The 14,469-nt window shown below is 38.0% G+C and overlaps 1 protein-coding gene across 1 annotated transcript in view; it reads right to left on the reverse strand.

The window, feature by feature from the left end:
- The window catches only part of LOC127423363 (AT-rich interactive domain-containing protein 5B-like), a 177,402-nt gene that overhangs the window by 48,682 nt on the left and 114,251 nt on the right, over positions 1-14,469 (reverse strand). The window contains exon 5 of the mRNA XM_051667609.1: positions 860-981. Coding sequence (XP_051523569.1) covers positions 860-981 — 122 coding nt within the window. The remainder of the gene's footprint in view (positions 1-859; positions 982-14,469) is intronic.

The raw sequence follows: 14,469 nt of genomic DNA on the forward strand, positions 1-14,469 counted from the left end.
CCCATTAGTCAAACATAAAAAAATGAAGAAACAGTAACATAACGCCAAACAAGGGGAAGCAACAGAGGACACATTTTTAGATAGATGGGTAGAGACTGAGGCTCAGCAATTCAAAGTTAAAGAGAGATTTATGCACTGAGATGTACAATCAAATAATATGAGGACTTTTTTATAGCCCTTTAGAATACTTTATTCTGATTGGTCAGTTGCCTAAACAGCGACGACAGGCATGGACTCTACAAGACCCCTGATGGTGTCCTGTGGTATCTGGCACCAAGACATTATCAGCAGATCCTTCAAGTCCTGTAAGTTGTGAGGTGAAGCCCACCTTGGATCAGACTTGTTGGTCCATTACATCCCACAGATGCTCAATTGGATTGAGATCTGGGGAATTTGGAGGCCAGGGCAACACCTTGAACTCTTCATCATGTTCCTCAAACCATTCCCGAATAATGTGTGCAGTGTGGCAGGGTGAATTATCCTGCTGAAAGAGGCCACTGTCATCAGGGAATACCATTGCCATTAGGGGTGTACCTGGTCTGCAACAATGTTTAGGTAGAAGGTCAAATTAAGGTCCACATGAATGGTTTCCCAGTAGAACATTGCCCAGAGCATCACACTACCTCCACCGGCTTGTCGGCACACATGCATTGATGAGTAACACTGGTCGCTGGTTTGTGGTTTGTCCCTCCTCAGACCACTGACGGTAGATACTCACCACTGCTCGCTTACCATCTAATCTACCAAGACCTTGACATGTGGGCTTGCTAGGAGATGATCAATGTTATTCGCTTTACCTGTGAGTGGTCATAACTTTTTGGCTCATCGGTGTAGTTTATTGCCTAATAAGAGCCCTTACCTTAACAGGAGACTTGCCCTCCACACAGCTGGGCTCCTTGCCAGTGCCGCCCGGCCCCTGCGAGTCCCGTCGCTGGGAGATTGAGAGCTTCTTCTTCCGGGGCCGGCCCTTCAGGTTGGGTGCTGTGGACAGCAGGAGACCAGTTAGTGTGGCCACTGACAAATAATACACACCCACAGCCCATATAGACCACTGACATGTACTCACCATAATATAGCACAAACAGAAAAACATGACAACAGATAAGCCATTTCTGCTGTGGACACATATACACTGAGGCCAGGGTTGTTCTACCAATTGGCTAGTTGACAAGTGATCCCGAAGCCATTCCACTGACTTACATTGTAGCGTGGTGTATATTATATTCTATCCACTTCATTCTGGATATTTTTTACATTGAATGGCACTCAGGCAATCAGGGCTCAAAATAACAGTGAAAGGTGAGTTACAGTAGGTGCAGTGGGTTCATCATTATCAGGCTTTGGCAACAGCATGTACACATTAATCATATTTTTCCATTTTTCATAACCTGAGAGAGATTGACAGCCTTAATATTAGTGATAAAATGCAAAAACAAATAACCCATGAAGTATGGTTATGTCATATGTATGACATTGACACCTAGGTGTCAACTGCATTTCAGTTCATACAACACACATCAGCCAAACTCGCTCTTAAAATGTGGATGCGAGTACTGAAAATGTAAGGGATTCACTTCGGTTACAGAATGGTTGTCAATCAAAAGAGAACAGATTTTAAGTTCAAACATGAAACTCTACATGGCGCAAGCTGATAGGTCCTTTGAACGTAATCTGTTAGCCAATCGTCTCGTATACTCCATGGCCAAGCTGATAGGTTCTTTGACAAGTATTTTGTTCAATGAACTCGCCGTACTCTCTCTTTGTCAAACATTTAAATTGCCTTAGTTGTTTGCGGTTTCACTGCAGCGTTCTTAGAGAGTTTTCTCTCTGTAACCCTCCTCCTCTCCCAGACCACTGGTCTAAATTTGACTCAAGGGGATTGAAAATATATCTACTTGTGCAATCTTCATACTATACAGCAGCAGTGAAGCAGATCTAGTCTTCCAAGACCAAAACCTATCAAGTTGTCATATCCATATTAAAAACCTAAATTTATTTCATAAGTTGTCATGACTGAACTGTATTTAGCACTCCAAACACTACTGACTGTATTCCGCTGCTATGTAAATATAGCCAGTAAATAATGTGCAGTGTACACTGTATACTGCATACTATATGCCAGTGGTGATTTCTCAGGGCCAGCAAAGCCTTCTCTGCTGGCCTAACATGCCAAATAAACAAATATTTTTCATCCTTTCATTCTCAATCACCTTTTTGCCTATGTATTTTTAAATCGCTTTCCACTCTTAATTAATCTACAAACAAATAGAGAAAAACAAAAAGTTTATCCAGTCAGAATTTATTCCTGGATGCTTACAAGCAAAGTGTGACAACTGTTTCACAAATCGCATGCCCGAAGCAGCACGTGGGTCTGAACTCCACCCCGTCAGGCTTTCAGAATTTCTTCAGAATCCCTAAACAGTGCAAATGAACGAGCAACTTAAGTCAGACTGTTAGATTCATCAGCCAATCAGATTGATTTATTTGTTCTTGGTGGGTGTGATCTTTAGGCTATGTCCCAGGCGAGGACTTCTAGCTGGCCTTGAATGACACAATCACGCTTTAAGTGATATACGTAATTTGAAAGCGAAGAGCACGAGATCTGTCTGATGAGTCAGCTGTCATCACTGCTGGTATTGCTGTTGAGAAAGAGATCCTTATGGATTTACAAACACGAGATGTTCTGCATGACCGTGCGATTGTTTAATTTATCAAACAGGAAAGGAGGGCTGATTTTCACTTCAAGCAAATTGGTAAGTACTTTTTGCATTGTTATAGCAACATCAGGAGTTTTCTAAGTGTAAATTAGGCTGCTTGAGCATTCAGTGTCGGATCAAGCTTTGAAAAGTAGTGCTGCGTTTCATTCAACTCAGAAAGTCAGATTTTACAACTTCCTACTACGAAAAGTGCAATGGAATGCATCTTTAAGTCAGAATTACAACTTGTAGGCTCGTGCAGAAATTCTCAACTCCGATTTCGCCGAGATGCAGGTGCATGATGTCACACAAGCATGTTGACACTCATGTTGTATATTTGAAATATACAAAGTAAGTGATAAACATTCACTTTATTAAGTAATATCACATTACATGATATTAAAGCTTGTTTAACAAACACCTGCAGAAACAGGTGTATAAAACATGGTAAATTATAATCTCTTTTGATAATCGTACACCTGAAGCACAAATGCTAGCGCTGCAGCATTTTTATCAGTTGGGTTGCTAGGAGACATCTCTAATGAGAGTCAAACCCCTGCTAAGCTAATGGGAGCGTTGCAGTTTTGTTACCTTAAATGTCATCTTCCGAATATCGGGGAATGGAATGCATTTATGGTCGGAGATATCAAGTAGGAATATCCCACATTCAACTTGAATGGAACGCAGCATAACCGTGTACCCTGATGAAACAACATTTATTGCAAGCAACATTTAAATCGCAAATATTATTAGATAGATTTTTCCAGGTATTATAGACCTCCTTGGTAGATTCATATGAAAAATTATGATTTTTGAATGTCTGTTTGGGAGACGTTCATTTCACAAAACAGTCATGCTGCAGTTAAAATTAGGCTTGCGTGAGCATTAAGTGTCATTTCAAGTTTTGGCTTTCATGCGTGGACGTGTTTTTAAAATGTCAATTGGTATTATTAGTTAGCTGCGACATAATGTATGATGTCCAAAGGCATAGGGTGTCTTATTCATTGTGAAACTGTGTTTTCTTAATGGCATGAATCACACTGAAGGCCTAGACTTAAAATGCACGGCCCGCCACTGCTATCTGCACACTTACTGTTTTATTTCTTTTAAAAATAGTAAGTGACAATAAACGAAGCGCAACCGCAGCACATGATAAATCCTGTGAGCAGTTGCATAGGAAAAACTGAATAAGAGAATAACCAAAGGAACACTGCTTTTGCTTGCAATCTGTGTATAAATTTATTAAATGCAACGTTTCAGTCATGCAACCTTCATCAGGCATTCTTTACAAACCAAGGGTGAAATCCATCCAAATTTAAAATTCAAAGCAGCCAATGAGAATCTGTTACAAGAAGTCATGGCCAATGACATACAGAAAAAAAGAAAGTGACAACCTAACCTCTACACCATAAGACAATTAACAGAGCTAGGAGTATTATTAGCTTCCTAGTGGACAATCAAAACAAAATTCCTGCCAATAGAAAATTATCAGAAAAATAGCCTCCTAGTATTATCTCCAGTTCCCCCTATAAAAGAAAACTGGAAAGGGGGAACTGGAGATAATACTAGGAGGCTATTTTTTCTGATCATTATCTATGGTGTAGAGGTTAGGTTTTCACTTTCTTTTTTCTGCATGTCATTGGCCATGACTTCTCCTAACAGATTCTCATTGGCTGCTTTGTATTTTAAATTTGGATGGGTTTCACCCCTGGTTTGTAAACGATGCCTGATGAAGGTTGCATGTCCGAAATGTAGCATTAATAAATTTATACACAGATTGCAAGCAACAGCAGTTAGCGGGATTCAAAGATATTATGTGAAACAGAATTAATGTATGGATCAACAAATGTTTCAAATAGTAGTCACATGACCTTATCAATTTGTATGTAAATGGAACCTAGTTATCAACTGGGTGCAACTTATTTTCCTTTTTTTTTTTTTTTTTTTTTGTAAAAATCCCAAATTTTGGCTGATAAAATAATGCATCAAATCAAAGATCTGTTAAAAGTGTGGCTGTAATTATGTCTGGTACATTCATCATACAGGAAATGGAAGGTTGATTGCATTGCATTTTTGCATATAGCAGTGTGCTCTCTTGTATACAGCACATTCTGGCAAATGTAACAGGTCATCCAGGTATTCCATGCTTACAGACCATTTGCATACTGTGCACTGTATACATAGTCTGCTATATACTGCAGAAATAGTAAGAGTAGTACAGAAATATGCTATTCCGAACATCGGCAATCTCCCTTAAAATATTTACCTACTGAGTTAACGGTTTTAAAGTGGGCAAGAGAAATTAAATGCTTTTTCACATTTCCAGGAAATACCAAAAGCCCATTGAGCACCTGATGGGTGCCAATAAAACATTGCGAGCGTCATGCTGTAAAATGACAGCAACAAGCAAGAGTTCAAACAAGGAACATCGAGAAGCAAAAAGGACTTTTGAAACCAGGACAGGTGCAGAATGCGCTCTCAGGTACGGGTTCAATGAGGTCTCCAGACACTGCATACCATGTGCTGAAGATTAAATCATCGTCAAGGTTACTCTGAGCCCAAGGCTGTGGCCACAATGCAACATTTGATCTTCAAACAAAAGCTTAAGGACCGGTAACATGATATCTTTTCTGGGAGAAGAAAAGAATGCATTATCTAATCAGCTAAGAGAAGGGGTCTTTATTTTATGTTTGGCTGTTTTTCTTTTGACGACACCTTTTTTAAATTTTTTATCAAATTTGGAGTTTACAGTATGCAGGTCGAGGAAATGGCACACTAAATTACTCAATTTGCTCATAAATAAACATTTATGTAAGAAACCTTTTTTGTCACCTTGGCAACAGGCAGGTTGTTTACTTGGCTGCTGTGCCCATGACAAACACATTTACACAAGCAGAGGAAAAGGCTTACGTTTATCAAGGAAACGAGGGTGCTTCTCTCTTAAATGTCACTATTCCTTTGTTCCTGAGAGTAATTCACTCAAGCAAGGTTTATATTCTGCCCTTTCCTCCCCTTTTAGCTTCCATTCCTCACCACAATCACACAATCATTTGAATTCCATCTATGTGAGTAATGTATTTCTCATGATTGCAGGAGTACATTAGCTCTTTTACTTCACGCCTGTTAGTTACGGTAGTTCAGTGCTTCAATATGAGCACACCGTTTCCATTTCTTACACATTCATATTATAAAAAGCACCATTGCAAATATAATGCTCAAAGTAAGGTTGCATAACGAAAAAACACATTGACTAAACAAGCTGATATCACATGCTCAGCAACTCGATATTAAAAAAATTCTATTTTACATGAGTTTGCAGTTTGAATTGAATGTGACGAGACGAAGAGGACATTAAATAATTAGAAGAAAAGAAATAGACAACATATCTTTCTGTTGTGTTATCCTCAATGGTTGCAATGCAACAACAAAAAAACAGTGCAACCTGTCCTAGTCTGAGTCACAAACGAGTTAGTTCTTTTTAATGAATCATTCAAAAAGACTCAAAAACTTACAATGATGATGTTTATCTAGTAAGGCTATTGATATAATGCGTTAATTCAGTGCAATTAATTATATTAAAATATTAAGTAAATAAATAACACAATCAACCATGCCCCCTGAATGTACACTAATTCCACTATAATGAATTTTCCTACCAACTAAGCAATCCAAACTTGAAGTACCACCTTTATATTTTTGTGAGCCACAGTCAGCAGGAGGCAGTCAGCACAAATCCAGCTGTACAGGCAACAAATTGACAGCTATTCAAAGATGGAGGTGAACAGAGCAAAGTATAGATATGATATGCATTTTTTAATGTTCTAAACTACATTTAACTTCACACAGCATGGCTAAAAAAATAAAAAAAATACACTGATTATGGCGAGAGATGCTGAAAACCAGTGATACATTACAAAACCATAATGCTCCAAAAGCATCTCTCTGACACGTGTGTGCAGAAGGAACGCAAGAACGTGTCCTGTGGGAACAGCCTTTAAGTCTACCTCGGACAGATTGACAAACTCAATTGCTAAACTGACTGTAGGCCAGTGATAGTCTTAAAAGATATTGAAATAGAACAAACAATATAACAAACAATATATTGATTTCTAAATGGACTTTTGGTATTGTCTATTCAATGCTTTACTTGTCTGCCACAATAATGTGATGTATTTAAATTATATATATATATATATATATATATATATATATATATACACACACACACACACACACACATTATTAGGAATACCATGGTCCTAATAAAGTGCTTAACTTGGTCTTCTGCTGTTGTAGCCCATCCACCTCAAGGTTCGACATGTTGTGCATTCTGAGAAGCTGTTCTGCTCACTACAATTGTACAGACTGATTTTCTGAGTTACCGTAGCCTTTCTGTCAGCTCGAACCAGTCTGGCCATTCTCCGTTGACCTCTCTCATCAACAAAGTGTTTCTATCCGCAGAACTGCCGCCCACTGGATGATTTTTGTTTTTGGAACAATTCCGAGTAAACTCTAGAGACTGTTGTGCGTGAAAATCCCAGGAGATCAGCAGTTACAGGAATACTCAAACCAGCCTGTCTGGCATCAACAATCTTGCCATGGCCGAAATCACTGAGATCACATTTTTTTCCCCATTCTGATGGTTGATTTGAACATTAACTGAAGCTCCTGATCCATATCTGCATGATTTTATGCATTGCACTGCTGCCACATGATTGGCTGATTAGATAATCGCATGAATAATTAGGTGTACAGAAGTTCACTTAAAGTGTTAAGTGAGTGTGTGTATATACAGCTGAAGTCAGAAGTTTACATACACTTTTTTTTTTTTTTTTTTTTTTTTAGCAAACTATAGTTTTGGCAAGTCGTTTAGGACATCTACTTTGTGCATGACATGAGTAATTTTTCCAACAACTGTTTACAGACAGATTGTTTCACTTTTAATTGACTATATCACAATTCCAGTGGGTCAGAAGTTTACATACACTAAAATAACTGTGCCTTTTAACAGCATGGAAAATTCCAGAAAATGATGTCAAGCCTTTAGAAAATTAGCCAATTAGCTTCTGATAGGATGTGTACAGAATTGGAGGTGTACCTGTGGATGTATTTTAAGGCCTACCTTCAAATTCAGTACCTCTTTGCTTGACAGTATGGAAAAAATAAATAAATAAATCAGCCAAGACCTCAGAAAAATAAAGTGGACCTCCACAAGTCTGGTTCATCCTTGGGAGCAATTTCCAAACACCTGAAGGTACCACGTTAATCTGCACAAACAATAGTATGCAAGTATATACACCATGGGACCATGCAGCCATCATACCGCACAGAAAGGAGACGCATTCTATCTCCAAGAGATGAACGTAGTTGGTGCGAAAAGTGAAAATCAATCCCAGAACAACAGCAAAGGACCTTGTGAAGATGCTGGAGGAAACAGGTAGACAAGTATCTATATCCACAGTAAAACGAGTCTTATATTGACATAACCTGAAAGACTGCTCAGCAAGGAAGAAGCCACAGCTCCAAAACTGCAATAAAAAAGCCAGACTACAGACCCAAGTGCATATGGGGACAAAGATCTTACTTTTTGGAGAAATGTCCTCTGGTCTTATGAAACAAAAATGTAACTGTTTGGCCATAATGACCATAGTTATGTTTGGAGGTTCCCAACCGTGAAGCATGAGGGTGGCAGCATCATGTTGTGGGGGTGCTTTGCCTCAGGAGGGACTGGTGCACTTCACAAAATAGATGGCATCATGAGGAAGGAATATTATGTAGATATATATAAGCAACATCTCAAGACATCAGCCAGGAAGTTAAAGCCTGGTCGCAAATGGGTCTTCCTTAAGGACAGCAAAGTCAAAGTATTGGAGTGGCCATCACAAAGCCCTGACCTCAATCCGATAGAAAATTTGTGGGCAGAACTGAAAAAGCGTGTGCGAGCAAGGAGGCCTACAAACCTGACTCCAGTTTTGTTACACCAGTTCTGTCCGAGGAATGGGCCAAAATTCCAGCAACTTATTGTGAGAAGCTTGTGGAAGGCTATCCAAAATGTTTGACCCAAGTTAAACAATTTAAAGGCAATGCTACCAAATACTAACAAAGTGTATGTAAACTTCTGACCCACAGGGAATGTGATGAAATAAATAAAAGCTGAAATAAATAATTCTCTCTAATATTATTTTGACATTTCACATTCTTAAAATAAAGTAGTGATCCTAACTGACCTAAGACAGGTAATGCTTTCTACGATTAAATGTCAGGAATTGTGAGTTTAAATGTATTTGGCTAAGGTGTATGTAAACTTCTGACTTCAACTGTATATATATATATATATATATATATATATATATATATATATATATATACACATAAATACACAGTACTGTGCAAAAGTCTTTCACTGTGCAAAGATGTTTCAAAAAAACATTTGTCTTCAAATAGTTATTTATATCTTCAGCTTTAGTGTGTCATTATGAAATATAAATTTTAGACTCCCAAACATTCCTTTTGCAAACAGAATAGAATAGAAGAACAGAGAGCCCTGCAACAGATGTCATGACCCCCACAGAGCCCCCCACTGAACATCGAGTCAGTCTGGGATTTCATGAAAAGACAGAAGCAAATGAGAAGAACTGTGGTGAATTCTCCAAGAAGCTTGGTACATCCTGTCTGCCAACAACCAAGAAAAACTGTGTCCAGGTGTACCTAAGAGAATTGGCACTGTTTTGAAAGTTGGTCACACCACATATTAATTTAGCTTTTTTTTTTTTTTTTTTTATGTTTACTGGACTTTGTATGACGTTAATTGATGAATGAAAACTATTTATGGCATTAGTTATGAAGACATCCTTACTATGCTACATTTTTCACAAGTGCCTAAAACTTTTGCACAGTACTATATATATACTGTGTGTATATATATATATATATATATATATATATATATATATATATATATATATATATACATATACATATACAGTACTGTGCAAAAGTCTTGGCACATAAGATGTTTCACAAAAACATTTGCCTTAAGATGGTTATTTATATCTTTAGCTTTAGTGTGTCAACAGGAAATATAAATTTTAGACTCTCAAACATTCCTTTTCCAAATAGAATAGAATAGAAAAACAGGGAGCCCTGCAACAGATGGCATGGCCCCCACAGAGCCCCCCACTGAACATCCAGTGAGTCTGGGATTACATAAAGAGACAGAAGCAATATATATATATATATATATATATATATATATATATATATATATATATATATATATATATATATATACACATTTTTGTATATGTATAATTATTTTGATCAGTACGTAATTAAAGTGTTAGTTCAGCCAAAAAAGAAAATCTTCTGTAAACAGTAAACAGGTGCCACTAGACTGCTGGCTATTTGATGGCCCAAAAGGCATATTTAGGCAGCATAAAAGTAATCCACACGATCACTTAATGTCTTCTGAAGTATATCAATTGGTTTGTGTAAAAAATAAACAATAATTGGCACATTCACGTGAGAAGTCAGAAGCGCGCGCTTTGTATACAACAGAGGAATAAACGTCAAGTGACAGTTAGGTCATTTTAAACAGCAATACAGCGCTGGCCGGAAGCAACGTTTTAAAGTGAAAAACTTTTTAATTATCAATTTGTTTCTTACACCAAATATCGGTTTGCTTCAAAGACATTAATTGATCGACTGGAGTCATGTGGATTAATTTTATGCTGCCTAAATATGCCTTTTGGTCCGTCAAATAGCCAGCAGTCTAATGGCACCTGTTTACTTGCATTGTATGGACAAAAAGAGCTGAAATGTGCTTATAAAAATCTTCACTTCGGTTCTGCTGAAGAAGGAAAGTCATACACATCTGGGATGGCTTAAAGGTAAGTAAATCATGAGAGAATTTTCATTTTTGGATGAACTAACCCTTTAATGATCTTTATTTGGGGGCCTTTTTAGCAAATAATTACATGCGATTGATTTCAATTATTTACATTAATCAGTCGGCACATCGTAATAAATTTTATTAAACATTTTATTATTTAATTTTACATTACTCAATTACATTAAAGATTCACACTGAAAAAAGCATTAAATGCATTAAATGGTATTTTAAAAAACAGCATTGTTTTGTTTAGTCTGTAAGAAACATTGATGTATCCACATTTATCAGTGTTCTAGGTGTGAAATGGAGATAAAGTAGTATTAGGATGGTCACATGATCTTGATATGTCGGGGCCCCATGAGGCGACCTGCCTTCATTGAGAATAAAACCACTTTTATTAGGCTAATGACATGACTGGAGTCTTCACTCATAATAATAAAACAATTAAACTGTATTAATACCTGGCTATCTGGAATTGTTGTTGGCCGTGGCATTCTGTGGTCAGTTATTTTTCTGTATTGTCCCAGTCAGTTATATTATGTTTACTACTTACTGGCGGCACTTTCATGTCTCTCGTATCACTCTGCAGTCTTTCTTCTAATACTGCATGTTAGAATTGATATATCTTACAAATAAAAAACTTAAACTCAATGTTTTTTGCCACTAATGACTTTACAATTTTACAATTGTGTCACTGTACTGTTAACTGAAGCCCAAAAACTCCTTCTAAAACATGCTCTTCATAACCTCTTATTTCTGTTCCTAACATCTCTTCTTTGTTCCTCTGCCATAAACTGACAGCTTCCAATGTTGCAAACACCATAAACTCATTACCACAACTCAGTTACCTCTTTCTTGCTTTTGTTTCCATTAATCTTGGATTGGAAGAGCACTTTCCCTCTGTGGATTTTAACAGGTCATTTACCACAGTGCTGGGGGTTGAGGGGTGGCCAGATCTTTGAAGCTGAGCAGGGCTTCTCCACCTTCTTTCCAAAGTCATTACGGAGCACTATGGGGTTGTAACAATTCAAGGATGGGAAAGGAGGAAGCTGGGACCAGCTTGACAAACACGTAGACATTTATTTCTTAAACATAACATAAAACAACTTCACGTGCTGCTTCCCCGCAAACACGCCGAACACACACACACACACAGAGCTCCGTGTGTCTCTCTCTCCCCATAGTACATTTTAATGAAAGTCTATCAAGACAATTTTTTTCTTGTTTGGAATAATGTGTATTTAATCGTGCAAAATAAGACCAGGAATATTTATTAGGAACATAAATATGGTAAATTGTATTTCTATGTGGTTGCTTGGGTGTTCTGGGTGGTTGTTTATTGGCTCACAAAAAAAAAAAAAAAAATGATGCACCCAAGTCTCTATGATATTCTGATGCCTAGATATGACTTGGATACCTTCTTCAATGTAAATCTATGGGATTTTTTCCCCCTCATTTAATCTTATGTCCATCTACCAGGCAAAAATATTAAATCCAATTGCTTAGAAAAGTAGTAGCACACCTCTAATCACCAAGCTACATAATTTATATAATTTATGTCTGTAGTACAAACAGTCCAGGACAAGTTATGTGACAAAGTTTAATACTCAGGGTTAGGGTTTGTTCAAATATGAGCAATAGTAAAAGTGATGCTTGCCTTAGCAAACAACACTAAATAATATTATAAAGATCTGAACTGACATTGTTTAAATAATTGTCTGTGTGGATTTGAGTTTGACATACAGTATGTGACTCTTGTGCAAAAAACTAGAGTGATGACTTCATAAACTCTCCTCAAAGGTCACGCTCATCAGATGATCTGTATGTCCTGGCACACATCCACCTGACAAACTCAGCTGCTAGAAATCTCAAGGCTTTAATTATGCAGGAAGAGGGAGGGCCAAATGCCAGTCCAGTGCCGCCCACCTTTTCATCATCAACATCATCATCCCAGCTGCATTTCCATTCATAATGTCCTAGCACACATTCAGAGATATTCATATCAATGTTCCGGAGCTGGAGATTGGAGATTGTACTGTTGATCGCTATGATCAAATATTATACATATAATGCTGATAGACCAGACATGATGTGATAAGATTCCATTTGAATTTACAGAAGTCTCTGACCAGTAGTAACTGTTGGATTAAAAAGCAAACTTACTGAATGATATTAACGAGCTCATGTTATGTGTGACAAATTTCAAACCTTGACTTACTGTATATGAGGATGCTACACATTTACGAGAGAGAACATAATGTAAAAAACTGATTTCTTAGCAGCTCTTCAGCATGAAACAGACCTAAACAGTATACAATTCTGTGCGTGTTTCAACACATACAAAATATATTGGATATTAAAATGAATTAATGCCAGTTTTTCTAATCTGTTGTATTAGTATTTATTTATTGTCCCATATTAATCTTACATATACACTGTACATTATATACACCAAACATTATGACCACCTGCCTAATATGCTGTTGGTCCTCCGCGTGCCGCCAAGTGCCAAACCGCAGAGGCATGGACTCTACAAGACCCCTGAAGGTGTCCTGTTGTATCTGGCACTAAGACATTAGCAGCAGATCCTTTAAATCCTGTAAGATGCGAGGTGGTGCTGCCGTGGGTCGGACTTGTTGGTCCAGCAAATCCCACAGATGCTCAATCGGATTGAGATCTGTGGAATTTGGAGTCCAAGGCAACACCTTGAACTCTTCATTATGTTCCTCAAACTATTCCCGAACAATGTGTGTAGTGTGGCAGGGTGCATTATCCTGCTGAAAGAGGCCACTGCCATCAGGGAATACCATTGCCATGAAGGGGTGTATCTCTTGTGTAACATCCTCATATACAGTAAGTCTCAAGGATATGATGTTTAGGTTACGATTGCACTTTTTATTACAGAGAGCTTACAACCTACTAACTAAGTCTAGCATTAAAAGAACTGGTGTTGCAACCAAATTCAGCATTTAGTTATAAACTAAATTTAGTTACAGTGCTAAGCCCTCAGTTTGAACTTAATGAGACCTTAAACATAGCTCATGCAACCCCACCAAGGAAACCTATTCAATAACAATCATAATTTTTACAGTTTTGTTTAGTGATGCTAGTGGCGCAGAAATGATCCAAACTTTTCTCAACTGTGCCAACTGTCACTGAAAATGAATGACTACCGCTCGCTTTGCTGCAACACATTGCTGTATTTGTGAATGCCCCTTTTATCTTCCGCACTCATGGCCTGATATAATTCTCCTTCTCTTTGTATCACTACTCTCTGTGATTTAATACAGGACACAGCAGATTGCACTGTGAGTTGCAGAAGGAGCAAAATATACACAATGAATAAATGATATCAACCTCGTTAAATAATGCTGCCTGCACCTAAATCTGAAATGGCAACCCTTCTGACTTTTAATCGCTGATAGTGTTGCGTAGAAGTCTCTGATTCAGCAACAGCCAGACTTCTGCAAGGCTTTTGTTTTTTTTTACACTGCAAACAGATTGGATGAGTCAATGTCACAGCACGTCCCAGCACGGGGGGCAATGCGCTGTGAGCGCGTAGATGACGCGCGTACCAAGGTCAAATACTTATTCAGGAGGGAGCAAGTGCTACAGTCACAGCACATCACTAAAAGCTGCAGTGCACACATACACACACACACACTCCCTCGCATTTGCCGTAGGATGCATTTCCACACCAGCAGTGCATGCGGCGTGTGTGTTATTTATTTATCTGGTCGTTTGGTGCTATGTCATGTGTGGCGATGGGAGAATGCTGCATTAGCTCGATCCGTCACCACACACTCCAAACGCCTTGTGCTAAATTCCTACCATGTGTTATTCCTCTGGCAAAACTTAGGATTTCAAAATGAACTCTATTTT

This window comes from Myxocyprinus asiaticus, chromosome 32, assembly GCF_019703515.2.
Source record: "Myxocyprinus asiaticus isolate MX2 ecotype Aquarium Trade chromosome 32, UBuf_Myxa_2, whole genome shotgun sequence".
Lineage (NCBI taxonomy): Eukaryota > Metazoa > Chordata > Actinopteri > Cypriniformes > Catostomidae > Myxocyprinus > Myxocyprinus asiaticus.